This window comes from Westerdykella ornata (genome assembly GCF_010094085.1).
Source record: "Westerdykella ornata strain CBS 379.55 unplaced genomic scaffold EI97scaffold_14, whole genome shotgun sequence".
NCBI classification, from domain to species: Eukaryota; Fungi; Ascomycota; class Dothideomycetes; order Pleosporales; family Sporormiaceae; genus Westerdykella; species Westerdykella ornata.
This window is the reverse complement of record NW_022986864.1, coordinates 187661-201739: the sequence shown is the minus strand read 5'-3', so window position 1 is coordinate 201739 and position 14079 is coordinate 187661. Positions and strand designations below refer to the sequence as shown.

Here is a 14079-nt window from a genome sequence, read left to right as displayed (position 1 = left end):
TTTACAGAACGTAACCTTCGATAAAGTCGTATCCTCTCAGCACCGCTTTCCAGCCCTCGCTATCCGGGTCGCTGCTGAGGTCCGTTATATGCGGCGCGCCCTCCACAAGAACCAATTCTGCATCCACACCTTGCTCCACGAGCGCTTCATACGTACCCTGCGACTGCTGCCACGGGATAAGCTCATCGCATGTGCCGTGGATGATGAATGTTGGGGTCTTGTAATTTCCACGTCCGATCTGGGCACGGGGACTAATGCGCTGAATCTGCTCCTTTGACGGTTGTGGAAGAGCATTGTAATTAACACCTGGGACAGCTTCCTTCTTGGAGGGGAGCCCACCGGCAATGATTGGCAAAGTCTGGGCTTTCCAGTTTATGTGGAGGACGATACGGCAGCGTGGATCGGTGCTGATGCGCGAGTCTGAGAGCGGTGCCCATGCGCCGACGACGCCGTAGTTGGTTATCTGGAAAGGTTTGTCAGTTCGCACAGACGACCTCGGGTAGATAATTATGAAGAGAAACTCACCGGGCCGTTCTGTATGGCGTCTAGGACGTCGTACTCGTCTCCCTTATCTTCGGCGCCGACGGGCTGGATCGGGTGCGTCCACCACTCATCTTCGTAGTTTGTGGGGCAATAGAAGGCAAGAATTGCTTCGGGAGGACGAATACCGCGCTGAGGAGCCGTCCAGGCCAGCGACATTGCCAGTTGCCCTCCACTGGACCATCCTACCACAACAACACGGTCGCCATCGATCTCAAGGCCGGGTCGCTGAAGGGGCAGAGAGGGAAGCGTGTTGCGAGCCCATGCTAAAGCGTCGCATACGTCCACCATTGGCCCCTCTGACAAGCTAACCTCCGGACAGAGTCTGTGATCCAGCGATACGGGAATGAAACCCTTCTCGAGTAGGAGCCTGGTTTGAGCGGGCCTGATATCCTTTCTGGAGAAAATAACATGGGAGCCACCATGGATCATCAACGCTGGAGCACGTCAGCTATATGACCTCCAGAATAGCAAGTATTTGTTCGCCGAAGAGTCACTTACCCACGGGTCTCTTTCCGGGTGGTAGCTCTTGATCAACCGGATAGTAGATATCCGCATGGATCTCCAAGTCTCCAATTCTCTTGTACACGACTGTCTCAAGGGCTGCCTTTACACTCTTCACTCCAGCAGTTTTCGCTACGACGGGAAGAGATGTCTCAGGTGTCGAAGGAAACGCTCCGATGACACGTACAGTCTTGGCCTCTGGCGCTGCGCCATCCGTCCAGAGAACTTCCTTAAACCCAGCAGCTTTCATCACTCTCTCCCAGTGCTTCTCGTTCACCAGCGCATGGGTGCGGCCATCCTCGAAAAGCCACCATCCTTCAAAGAGACCGACAACAATGTCAAGCCAGAACATGTTCTGCGTGATCTCGACGAGTGTCAAGGCGCCGTCGGGGCGCAACATTTTTCGCAGGTGCGAAAGGGACGTATTGAGATTACGTGTTGCGTGAATACAGTTTGTCGCGAGAATGAGATGGAAGGCATTTTCGTATTCCAGCTTTGGTGGCTTCTCGATATCCAGCAGTTCGAACGACATACCATCGATACCCTTGAACTGTCGACGTGCCGCAGCGACTAGGGACGACGAGATGTCGGTGAAGGTGTATTCGAAGGGGATGTTGTGTTGCCTTAGGTGGTTCACAATGTATCGGGTCGTTCCTCCAGTCCCTGCACCTATTTCCAGGATGCGGAAGGGCCCACCGCCAGTCGAATTACTAAACGCTTTCACTACGAAGTCGCCGAGGAGCAGAGTTGGCGTTCGCAAGAGAGGTAAGAATTCGTACATCTCTTCCAACGTGCGCTTCGTTTCCTTGTCGCCGAAAACAATTTGCAGTCCATCTTGAGCGCCGGTTAGGCAGTCCGCCATTTTTGACCCGACCGCGCGAACCAGCTTGTGAACTGTGGCCTGCTCCGGATAGACATCGATGATGCTCTGGTAAATCTCCTCAGCTGGAGTGGGATCAACGTGCGCCGAAGTTCGAACGAAGCCGCTACGGGATCTACTGATGAGCTCCCCATCTTCCAAGGCACGGTAGAACTGGTCCACGAGCTGCTTATGCCGGGGAAGGGCTGTTATCTGTGGGACAACATCTCCTGCTTGGAGCTTCCTGGCATCGCATCCGAGCGCTGCATATGCCTCAACGATGTACGCGAGAACCAGTCGTTTCTGATCGGGATAGACCGTAGACCAGAAATTCAGAGCTTTAGTCTCAGCTGCACGACTGTCATAGCCGAATCTTGTGCCTTGAAAAGCGTCATACGCGGAGGTGATGGTCGGGATCTCCGCCGGCTTCTGAGGCTCCTCCGCAACGACAGGATACGATGGCTCTGGTCGCTCGGGTGGAGTCGGGAGATCAGCTTCAATACCGGAGTCTGAAGCATTGGAGCTGATAGCCAGTTTCTTTATGCTGATAGCTGTCCCCGTGTTGTCGTCACCTCCGACGCCAAACTGTTCATCCACATGAGCCACTAGAGCGCCAACGTTGGCGAAAAACAAGAAGCTTGTCAGGTCGATCGTCAGACCGAGAACGGAACGGATATCGTTGAGCACTTCTGTGGCCATCAAAGAATCGATCCCAAGCTCGTCGAGGATTGACTCGTTAGTGAGCTCGTCGACCGGGACATCCGTCACATTCGATAGGACTTGAAGAAGCTCCATTCGTTTGCTTGATGATTTAGAGACCACCCTAGTAACGACGTCGGGCATATCAATAACCGGCTTGTTTTTCGCGTGTGCCTGGGCCTTTTCGAGCTTCTCTGCAGCTCCGGTTCGGTTGACACTCTTCAACATTCTGGCCAGTAGCGCTTGCGACATCTTGGAAAAGCGGAAGCCAAAGGCTGCCATCACCATTTTCTTGCTCTCTGCTTCGAAGACGTAGGCGTCCGAAGAGGCATCGGTTTCGCCTCCTTCGCTCATGTTGGAATACACAATCCACTCTTTTGCGTCTGGTGAGAAGTCGCCGCCGATTTCAATGTGCTCAATCTTCATGCAGACAAGGACTTCTTCAAGGCTAGGATTGTTGAAGTAATTCACCAGGAAGCCGGCGAACTGCATGAAACTGTCGGTCATGGGCGTGTCAACCAAGCGCTGGTCTGCCGGATCGTTTGGATCTGGGTACATGCACACTTTACCTGCCGCCTCCATGCGCACGCACGCCACTTGTTTGATGCCGCGGAAATTCTCAGCATAGTGTACGATGTGATTGAATGCGCGGTAGATGTGATTGCCCTGCATCTTCTCCGCATCTGGATGATTGACAATCTCCTCATATCGCTTGTGTCCGGTCAGTGTCTCGAAACGACGGAATCGTTGAGCTGCGAGCGGATCATCGCGCCTCGTCAAGTGCACTGTTCCGTTGGAGACTTCGAATGGTGTCCCAATGGGTGTGCCGCCAGCCGATTGCTCCTGTGTCATGATTGAGAAGGACCAGGATGGCCTTGCCTCGGTCGTACGCTTAAGAGTGAGGATGATCTCCTTTGACGTGTCTTGACCGATCGGAGATTTCATTAGTAAATCATGGACAGTGGGAACATATGTGATGGCTTCCTTGTCCGATTGAAGATATAGCGCTGCACGAGCAACCACCTCAAAGTACAGCGATGCTGGCGCAAGTGTCTGGCCAGCCATAACATGCCCGTTCAGCATGGACTTGAAGCGATCTGCGTGCGGATCCAGGCGGAATACCGCCTCCTTGTTGCTGCTATCCTTGAACGTGAGGAAATTCAACAATTCGTGAGTCTCTGGTAGTTGCTCTACGGGTTCGGAAGGCTTCTCAGGCTCCCCAGACCTGCCCAGGAATCCAAGCCAGTGGCGGGTCTTTTCAAATTGGTATGGTGGCAGACTGAGATACTCGTAATCGGGTTTTTGATTCCTGTGGAACGGCCAGAATTGTGTCGCAAAACCCGCTTTCCACAAGTCGATGGTCACGTCTATAAGCGAGCCTTGCGCATTGGTGGTCGTGAGTTGCGGCGAAAGGAAGTTGTGGCCACTGCCATCTGGAACAGAACCCCGAACAAGTTGTATAACAGACGAACCGCGGCCGGCCTCAAGCCACGTAGCTTGGGGGAACTTTTGAGTGAGCCTCTCCACTGCGCGCTGGAAGTACACAGGTCGCCTTGTATGCTTTGCAACGATATCAGAGTCTGGGTCAACGACACTCCAAAGCTCATCGCAGGTCTCGAGATGGATAGTCGGACGCTTCCAAGTTAGCTCTTTGGCCAAGTCCCTGAGATGGCCGAGTAGGTTGTCGGTGAACTTGGAATGGAATCCATGCGTGACCTTGAGCTTTTTGGTGCGCACAGTCTCCGTATGTGAGGATGCCAATCTCTCCAGAGCATCGATCGCTTTGGACGAGCCGACTACAACATGGCTCTTTGGGCCATTGTAGCAAGCAATCTCAGCATACTCTTCTGGTTCTTGTGCCTTGAGCGCGGCTAGAAGAACAGAAGTGGTTTGCCTATCAGCCTGCAAGAAGACCATGGAACCAGGCTCTGGTCCCCAATGCGTAAGCATGATGGATGCCCTCCCGGAGACCAGCTTCATCGCGTCGAACAAAGACAGAGCACCAGAAATGCAAAACGCAGTGAGCTGTCCAAAGCTGTGCCCAATGACAGCGTCGATCTTGAGGCCACTGCCCATCCATGTTTTGGCTGCTGCATATTGGACAGCAAAAAGAGCGGTATGCAGCGTTATGAGATTGGCAACGGGACTCTGTTGAAAGATTGCGGGGTAAAAGCTGTCCAGTCCGAGCGACAGAGCAATCTCGTTGCAGTCATCGAGATGCTGGCGGAACAAAGATGAGGAACGGTAGACGTCCTCTGAGAGCCCTATGAAGTCGCTCTCTTGACCTCCGAAGACCAAGACAACAGGTGCCGGGTTCGGTGTGGCTAGAATGGCAGCTCCCGAAGCTGTTGCCTCCAACTTCGTCTCAAGGTCGGTCAGGTCCGTTACGCTTGTGGCGACGAGATGAGCCAAGCTATGATTGGCCCTATCAGCCAGGTTGAACGTGAAGTCCGTGATTGAGGTTTCGATTCCCTGCGATTTCCTCTGCTTCAGCCAACCGAGGAGTTTCTTCGAGTAAGCGGATAGGCTGGTCGTGGAGCCCGCTGATATGAACAACGGGTACTTCGACAGCTTCGTGGGAGTACCCTTGACCGATCTTTTGGGCTTCTCACGCAGCATAACAGCGGAGTTGCTGCCAGCAGCACCGTAGCTATTTACAAGTGCCGTCCGATAACCTGGTGAATCCCACTGCAGCACGCTACGAGGAAGCGCCATCTTGTCACATTCCACTGCCGGGATTTTCGGGTTCCACGATATGTGGCTGGCTTGGGCCGGTATTTTTCCGTGCTGCATCATCATCAAGACCTTAACAAGGCCAGCGATACCTGCAGTTGCTTCCGTATGCCCGATATTACCCTTGATGGAGCCAAAGTGGAGAATCGACTCTCTGCCCGGGCCGCCGAATGCCTCGCGAATGCTGCGCACCTCGACGGGATCGCCAACGCCAGTCCCAGTACCGTGGGCTTCAACATAGGTCACTGCTCCAGGCTCTATATTACCAAGCTTCATGACCTTCTGGTACAGGTTGACCTGCGAGCCCGAATGAGGTACAGTGACGTGACTGAAGTTGTGGTTCTGATTCGCTGCGGAGCCAACGATGACGCCCAAGATATTGTCATTCTCTTTGATGGCATCGGAGAGTGGCTTGAGTACCACCGCCGCGACACCTTCTCCTCGGCAATAACCATCGGCGCCGGCGTCAAAGGGCTTGCATTGTCCACTAGGGCTCAGGAAGCCAGCTGCGCCCAGGTTGAGGTAGTCGAACGGACTGCATATCACATTCGTGCCACCTGCAATGGCGCGCGAACACTCTCCGGACCATATCGCACGGCATGCCGTGTTGATGGCGACGAGGGATGATGAGCATGCCGTGTCAATGGTCAACGATGGGCCGGTCCAACCAAAGTAGTGGCTCATGCAACCACTGAGGAAACACCTCGATGTTCCCAGTGTAGCGTAGGCCGTAGCGGGATGGCATGACACATTGTCATAGTAGTTGTTCATGACTGCTCCGATATAGCAACCATAGTCATCGGGCTGGCTTGTCGACGATGCGCCGAAGTAGCCGGCATTCTCCAATGCCTCGTAGACAACTTCAAGCATGATGCGCTGCTGCGGGTCCCAGGCGACAGCTTCGCGAGAAGACTTTTTGAAAAAGCGATGATCGAAAGCGTCGGAGTCTCGTAGAAAGTTTCCCCACCATTTCGTGTTGGCGTAGTCGCCTGTTGTTGGGAGCTTCAGCTTCTCGACGGGTGCAGGTTCGGCCATCACTTTGCCCTCTAGTAACAGCTCCCATAGTTCATCAACGGAGTCTGCACCGGGGAACCTGCCAGCCATGCCGACAATGGCGATCGAGTGGGAAGGATATTCTGAGATGTCCGGTAGCGATTCCCTTGTGGTTTGGCCTTTCGTTCCTGGGCCTCGAAGATCGCCCAGTGCCAGAATTCGGAGGTTTGAAGACTGCACAAGAGAAGGAGGGATATGGTTTCCGAAACCACCAAAGGCAACAACTTTGGGGTCTGGAATATTTGCTAAGGCTGACTGGACGGCGGTATACCAGTCCGCCGGTTTGAGGAGGGTATTTTCAAGCGCATGGCGCGAGAGCGAACCATCTTTAATCAGCTTGCCGCTAACTGTGGATCGCAATGGTGCACGCAGTTTGGCAACGTCGGCAAACAGTAAGCGGTCATCGAAAAGAAAGCCGCTAAGTTTTTCCACTGCCGGAGCATGGACGGCTGAGTGGAAACGACCGTGTACGTGAACGGGTTTAACACGACATCCATAACCTTGGAATTTCTCGGTCAAGCTCGGGATATCATTACTGTGGGCGGTTACAGTCAAACAGGAGCTGTCGTTGATGCTTGAGATATATGCCTATAATCTTCAATCAGTTCACTGTTCATATTCTTTCTCTGGGAGCAGATTCATACCTGAGAGTATTCCTGTATAATTTCAGAAATCTCTTCTTTCCCCGTTGCGTTTTCCTCTCGCCATCTCACAGCGATGGCAGCGCTTTGGGTTGGATTCTCCGAGAATGCGCCATCCTTGTCAACATATGCGCCAATGGCCACAGCAAGATGCAAAGCAACAGCAGCAGCTGAGCCCAAGTCCTCCACAGTTGAAGAAGACGAGACTGCGGCAGCGCTGAGGAAGCCCACACAGAATCCCTGGATGCCACCACCCTGGAGTGCTCCCAGGAGTTGCTGATGTGCATCCTTGGCTTCCAAGTGAGCCAAATAGCGAACATATTGTGCTACCTGGAGTATCACCGTTACCGGCAAAGCATAGACATTAGGTGCCGATGCCGTTGAGTGATGTGAGAAAGACTCCCCAGCAGTAACCCAATGTTTGAGGTCGCTGAGATACTTTCGGCCCGGAACAGTGCCCAGGCTTGAGTCGTGAGCGATGAGCGTCTCCCAGAAACTGGGAAGGTCATCGATCGCCGAGCGAAGGGACGACAAGTTTGGATTTGACACGAGTTCTCGACGCAAATCTGCGAGCAATTCTTGTGAAGGGAACTCTGTTTGTGGACCGAAGAGGAGGATTGAGGGAAGGTCTGATAAAGATGCCATATTTGCAGGTATATAAACGAAATGAGTCTCTGCTCGTGCGGAAGGTGGAGGCGATGTTGAAGGATGGTCAATATCTTCCGTTCGAGTTCAAGGGTGTTGAATGGGCCCTGATGAAGTGCTTCCTGTTGGAAGGGACACGACTTAAATACTGCTCCCATCGTAGCCACTAGAGACTCTGCAACCTCCTTTCTGGGATGGTTGAAACCCATTACGCTTTCACGGGCAAGTACTACGCTCACGCGGTCATTCCCACACCGGCGCGGCTGCGCCTAGAGCACAACATGGTCGCTTTGGATACGGCTGGAGCAAACGTCCCAGTAATTGTTATCCCAGCGCTTGCTCGAACATGGCGCAACACATGTGTTCTGCTATCTACATGAGCGTCTACTTCCACGACCAAGTCTGCTAGCGAACTGCGGTCTTTCATCAACGTTTCTAGTCAACCAATTGCTCACTTCGGAAAAATGAACGGTAATTGGCGCATATGTTCTTGACGCAGGGTCCAGAGCTCAAGGATGGAGTTGCATATACGTGTGAGAAATTTGCGTCTTGCTTTCGGGCAAGGGCCTTTGACGAGATACTCCGTGTGTGAGCCCAAGAATGACCGCAGGTTGTGTATGCAGAACTATCTACGTCCGCACTCATGCATAGTAAACTTAATGGCTGAGACTTCGGTACTTGGACATGAGACCTCGAGAGATACCCCGAATGCAGGCTAGCAGCCTTCGCATGAAAATAGCAGGGAGACTAATTGGCCCGAGATATAGGATACAACACGAGACGCGCGTAGAACTTACCTGAAGAGACTACAAATGCGATATACGATAATACGGGGAACATACTTCTCCTTGTTGAGTTGGATCGTTCGTGAACATGCACTCTACCTCAAGCCGGTGGACTGTGAGTACTTGGAGAGATACGGTGCAATGGCCCTTTCTATCCCACACACTCTTCGATCTTGTATAGGAAAGGGTAGATTTGGCTCGCAAGAGCAGCACAGAGCATAACTTCCCCTAAGGTGGGTCAGTGAGCTAATAGAGGTCCATGTGAGGGTGCCCAGCAACTACAAGCGATGTTTGATGACAGGCATATGCTCTGGGCATTCAACATATTGTTTCATTGACAGAACCTTATCACCATAAGCTCGGGCATCCTTGGCGAGTGGAAATTGGGGCATGGGGTTGCCATGGGCCTGCGGTTGGTAGGATGCGGGTTGTTACACCAAAGCTATGCCACGCGGCAGGTGTACATAACTCAACGTAAATCACCGAGATTAGTATTGCATGCATGCTTATCTTTTGCTTCACGAAACAGAAGTCTCCTGGTTGTGTTTCTGAGGGGAGAAAGGTTGAATGAGCCCTTCTGCTTCGTTGATTGGAAATCATGAATAGTACAAGCGGGCAAACACGTACGGCTCATCTAACATACAGCGCCATTGATATGATCGAGCCAATGTCGTCATTCGTAACAGTGACATGGTTCTCCGCGGTGAAAGAAATAGCTGTGCTTGATGGTCATACCATACACACCTTTCGGCTTCGCAACTTGGTGTTCTAGGCATATTTACCAGTCAGAACGGCACGGTTAGCAAACCCCCTTGTCCGCAGGCCACGAAGTGAGAACAAGTATCCTCATCATGGAATGTGGAAGGTGGAACGTGATGAGATGGCGGAGCATCGAAGCACGCCCATGCACCCTGTTCGCGCATCGGCGGTGGTAGCCCGCTGGTGCCCGTCGCAAAGTTGGGTAGAGCGGATACTGCAGGGTCTTGCATATGTAGCATTGAATTTAGTCTGCCGACTGGTAGCTGGAATGCACGTTGAAACCTTATCTATCTGACCTGCATATGCATAATGCACGGAGGCAGAGTCCCTGCATCCGGCGGTCTCCACAGTCCGCTGCCGTAATTCATTCGGATCCTTTGAACTTTGACAATACCTTAGCCCCAGAGTGAGAACGCCATGCAGCAGATACACATTTTTGACATGCTCCAGTCTCGCGCTACGCTCGGTGTCCGTGACACGAAAGGATACGAGCGGTTCCGCCTGGGCGGTCCCTCCACAAGTCTAGATGTCAGCGACTTCTCATCAATAGACTCTAAAGCTAATTTGGTGCTCTTTTCTTCTGGCGGATGGCCTCGTGTAGAACTCTATTGGGCTCATACGAACTCCGTAAGAACCTCTCTGGACAGTCAATCTAGACTTAGCCGGCTTTCGGTGGCTTGAGTGTTTGCAACTAGGGGATGAGGATGACGACCTCTCGTGGCCCACTTTCTCTTGCGAGTTCTCAGATTCGAACATTGTATTCAACTTCTTCTCAAGTTCCTCACATTGTCCGAATAGTCTTCATAGTAAAAACATGGACTATCTTCTGCTTTCACTGTGGCTTTTCGTCTGTTATGTCCTTTATGGAGCCATCTGGCGGTTGTATTTCAGCCCTATAGCCCATATACCGGGCCCACGGCTCGCGGCCTTAACAAGACTGTAATGTGAAACTCTTGTTTTCATGTGACAAGGACTTACCAGCGCAGGTATGAGATCTACTACGATGTTTGGTTGTCCGGAAAATACACATTCAAGATCATGGACTTGCACAAGCAGTACGGGCCTATAATCAGAATTTCACCTTGGGAAATTCACATCTCCGATCCAGTAAGAATACTGCCATGATCTCAGAGCGATAACCATTGCTCCTTCTGATACTAACCTGAACCTTTAAGGATTTCTATGATACCGTATACGCGGGCTACGCTCAAGCTCGTCGCTCAGACAAATGGCCATATTTCACAAAATTCATGGGCTTGGATTTGTGCGTGTTCGCAACTGTAGAACATGAGCTCCACAGGAAGAGGCGCTCCGCACTTCTCCCTTACTTTAGTATGGCCAGTGTTCGACGGCTTCAACCCGTGATCCAGGAGAGAATAGATGTTATGCTCAATCGGATGAAAGAGTTCAGGGATACTGACGAAGTTCTGAATGCGAGTTGCATGTTCTCCGCATTGACTAACGGCAAGTACCGCAGGATTATCCCTTTGACAAAGAACAACCTAACACAGTCTACAGATGTGACGAACACTTATTCTTTTGCGCGTCATGATCACCGACTTGGTCAGTATTCTGGCATCCCGCAGTGTTTGAAAATGGCTAACTATCAACACAGAAACACCAAACTTTGATCCCTCCTCCCGCGATGCATCACTGGCAGGCGCAAACTCCGCCAACATTATGAAGCATGTGCCTTGGGTTAATGACGTCTTTAAAGCGCTCCCAGATTCTGTTGTGGCAGCGCTGAACCCAGCACTGGCTTCTTTCGCAAAGCAAAAGCGCACTTCCCGAGCGCAGGTCGAAAAAATCATTGCGGGCGACAACGAGGAATGGCGCGGAAAGGAGCATCCCACTATTTTTCATGCTGCTCTTGACTCTAAGTTGCCTCCGGAAGAGAAGACAATCGATCGACTTGCCGATGATGCACAAATGATGGTTATGGCGGGCACGCTAACAACCGCCGCAACTCTAGAACTCATCACCTTTTGGTTATTGTCGCAACCGGAAACCCTACGCAAGCTCAAAGAGGAGCTCCTGAACGTCATGCCCAGCGCTGACGATGTTGGCAAGATTCCCCTGCCAACTCTTGAGGGACTGCCTTATCTTACGGCCGTCATCAAAGAGGGCCTACGATTGAGTTATGGGGTCTCAACGCGTCTTCAACGAATTGATCCTGACAACTCCATTGTTTATAAGGACAAAAAGACAGGAAAGGAGTGGGTCATCCCACCCAAGACTCCACTCGGCCAGACCGCCGTGCAGATTCATCATGACGAGGAGATTTACCCAGACAGTCACAAGTTCATCGCTGAGCGATGGCTCAACACTGACGGTCGGAGACTCGAAAAGTATCTCGTCAGTTTTTGTCAAGGAAGTCGCAAATGTCTTGGAGTCAATCTTGCATATGGCGAATTGTACCTCGTTCTGAGCGCTATATTCAGGCTGTGGGGAAGCGGAGGTGAAAATGGTGTCAGGGGCGCCGATGACGTTGGAGTTCTCACCCTCTACGAGACGGGATTGAAGGATGTGGAGATGGAGAGTGACCAGTTCATTCCCGCTCCCCAGAAAGGCTCGAAGGGTATCAGGGTGAAGGCCTTCAACTAGATGTTGCTGAATGTATCCCACTGGACATAAAGTGTGCCTTGTTGTTATTGCAGCCAATACCATGCCCAACTCGTGCAGGAACATGGGGCCACCTGTGGCATATGATATCTTCACCGGCTAGTTGACATGAAAATGAAAGGCCTGGAAATGCGCTATCCGCTGACAAGGAACATGGCATGCTCCTGCGGCAAGGGAAATAGAATGTAGGTGATTAGTTATCTTCGCCATAGGCCCAAGCGTCATTTGCAGCTGTGTGGATATATCTATCTATTCCTTGAGTCTTCGCTAAAGTAGACACCCTGTACATGTGCATAAATATACGGGGCAGCCACAATACAAGGGCTTGCATCTTAACTGATCCACCGGCTTTGGGCCGAAATACCATGCGTATCCCGCTGCGCCTCGATAACAGGATAACAGCTCATCCGATGTATACCGTCTGGGCGCGGACCCGAGTATGCCCCGCAATCACGACTTCTGTTCATTCTCTGCTTAGGTAACCGCTCAGGGACAAAGCCGATCCCCCGACTTGGATCGCGGAGCATTCTTCATGTTCCACATGGTTCATGTTGTGTTTCCTTGAGCCTAATATTTTGGGGGGCCAGGGTTGCACCGCATCTTGGCTGTGCCTCGCTTGTGCATGAGCTGTGCCTCTTTTCGCAGTCGATTCCCATCTTGCCTCAACCCAAACATTCATCTCTCTCGATAAACCTGACAATAACCAGAATATGTCGCCAATCAAACCTTTTCAGATTGCCGTACCGGAAGAGAAGCTCAATCGTTTGAGGCAGAAGCTTGCTCTCACCGACTTCCCCCACGAGACTGAGGATATTGAACCTTGGGCTCAAGGTTCGCCTTTGACCGATATAAAGAGGCTGACCAAGTACTGGAAAGACGAGTTCAATTGGCGTCAAGTGGAGAGAAAACTTAACGAGTTTGCACAGTACACAACAGACGTCACCATTGATGGCTTCGGCAATTATGAGCTCCATTTCGTCTATCAAACCAGCCGGGTGAAGAATGCCATCCCTTTACTGTTCATACACGGTTGGCCGGGAAGCTTCATAGAGGTGACCAAGATCCTACCGCAACTCCTTCAGGGTGGTACGGATTTCCCAGCATTCCATGTGGTTGCACCAAGCTTAATCGACTTTGGATTCTCGTCACCGAGTATGAAGAAGGACTTCAATATTGATCAGCACGCGGAAGCCTGTCACAAGCTCATGCTCGCCCTGGGTTATAATGAGTATGGTGCGTAGAATAATACAGATAGATGGCCTTCGCTCACTTGCAATAGTTGTACAAGGAGGAGACCTTGGCTATCTGACTGCACGCTTTCTGGCCCTCAAGTACGGGCCGGAGCATGTCAAAGCCCATCTATTAAGCAATGTCGCGCCTGCGGAACCCAAGGAGGATTCTCATCCGGAACTGCATGCTAAATGCCAGTCAACCCCTCTGACGGCCAGTGAGCTCGCTGGTTTGGGCCGCACTCAGTGGTTCAACACCGAGGGTAATGGGTATTTCCGCAAGCAAGCTACCAGGCCTCAGACAGTCGCCTACTTCATGGCTGATAGCCCTGTCGGCCTTCTGGCTTGGATCTACGAGAAGTTTCATGATTGGGTCGACGATTACAACTGGACCGATGAGGAGATCTTGACATGGATCAGCATCTACTACTTCTCGAAGGCTGGGCCGGCCGCGACCAACTATATCTTCTATGCGATGGAACACAGGGATCCAAATATATTTGCTGCTGCTCAAGAATACTCGGAAGTGCCAGTCGGAATTTCCAGGTTTCCCAAAGACCTCCTCCTGTTGCCGAAGCTTTGGAATCATACATTGGGTCCGGTTGTGTACGAGAAGGAGCATGCGAAAGGCGGACATTTCGCTGCTTGGGAAAATCCGGAAGCTGTTGTATCGGACTTGAGGGCTATGTTTGGCAAGGATGGGGGAGCTTACAACGTAGTTCCTGGAAACAGTGGCTACTTATGATGCAGCCTCTTCATGACCACCTGATAGTTCTACGCTTCCATAATTGCTGCTACAGTTTGAAGCTGAATACATGCCTTCAAGCTGATCAATTCTGATATATATTGCGCTATGGTGCCTTTTTTCATGTGATATTTCCACCGCTCTTGAGGTCACAATCACCACAGTTGATTTATGATCTTATCCTGGTTAGATTGTTGCGTTTCGCAACGATGAAGACGGAAGTGGCCCAAATGGCTCGATAGATTTGCGGTGCACTTGAACCGGT

At 51.6% G+C, this 14079-nt stretch overlaps 3 protein-coding genes across 3 annotated transcripts; 2 read left to right on the top strand and 1 right to left on the bottom strand.

Moving 5' to 3' along the window:
* Position 1: 1 nt before the first annotated feature.
* On the bottom strand, positions 2-6019 carry EI97DRAFT_475331 (putative polyketide synthase; the record flags this gene model as incomplete). Its single annotated transcript, XM_033801920.1, has 4 exons — positions 2-463; positions 526-977; positions 1042-2116; positions 2222-6019. 4 exons carry the CDS (start codon positions 6017-6019, stop codon positions 2-4), a joined length of 5787 nt encoding a protein of 1928 aa, XP_033652924.1.
* Positions 6020-10032: 4013 nt separating this feature from the next.
* EI97DRAFT_475321 (cytochrome P450 monooxygenase) lies at positions 10033-12090 on the top strand (the record flags this gene model as incomplete). Its single annotated transcript, XM_033801919.1, has 5 exons — positions 10033-10157; positions 10205-10325; positions 10394-10682; positions 10737-10781; positions 10834-12090. The coding sequence occupies 5 exons, from the start codon at positions 10033-10035 to the stop codon at positions 11820-11822; spliced, it is 1569 nt and encodes a 522-aa protein (XP_033652923.1). The 3' UTR covers positions 11823-12090.
* Positions 12091-12196: 106 nt separating this feature from the next.
* On the top strand, positions 12197-13920 carry EI97DRAFT_400264 (alpha/beta-hydrolase). The gene is made up of 2 exons (XM_033796435.1): positions 12197-13073; positions 13120-13920. Exons 1-2 carry the CDS (start codon positions 12551-12553, stop codon positions 13812-13814), a joined length of 1218 nt encoding a protein of 405 aa, XP_033652922.1. The 5' UTR covers positions 12197-12550; the 3' UTR covers positions 13815-13920.
* Positions 13921-14079: the final 159 nt, after the last annotated feature.

Coding starts and splice junctions, on each gene's coding strand:
- EI97DRAFT_400264 (XM_033796435.1), top strand. CDS start 12,551: ATGTCGCCAATCAAACCTTTTCAGATTGCCGTACCGGAAGAGAAGCTC. Junction 13,074..13,119: donor CCTGGGTTATAATGAGTATG/GTGCGTAGAATA, acceptor CACTTGCAATAG/TTGTACAAGGAGGAGACCTT.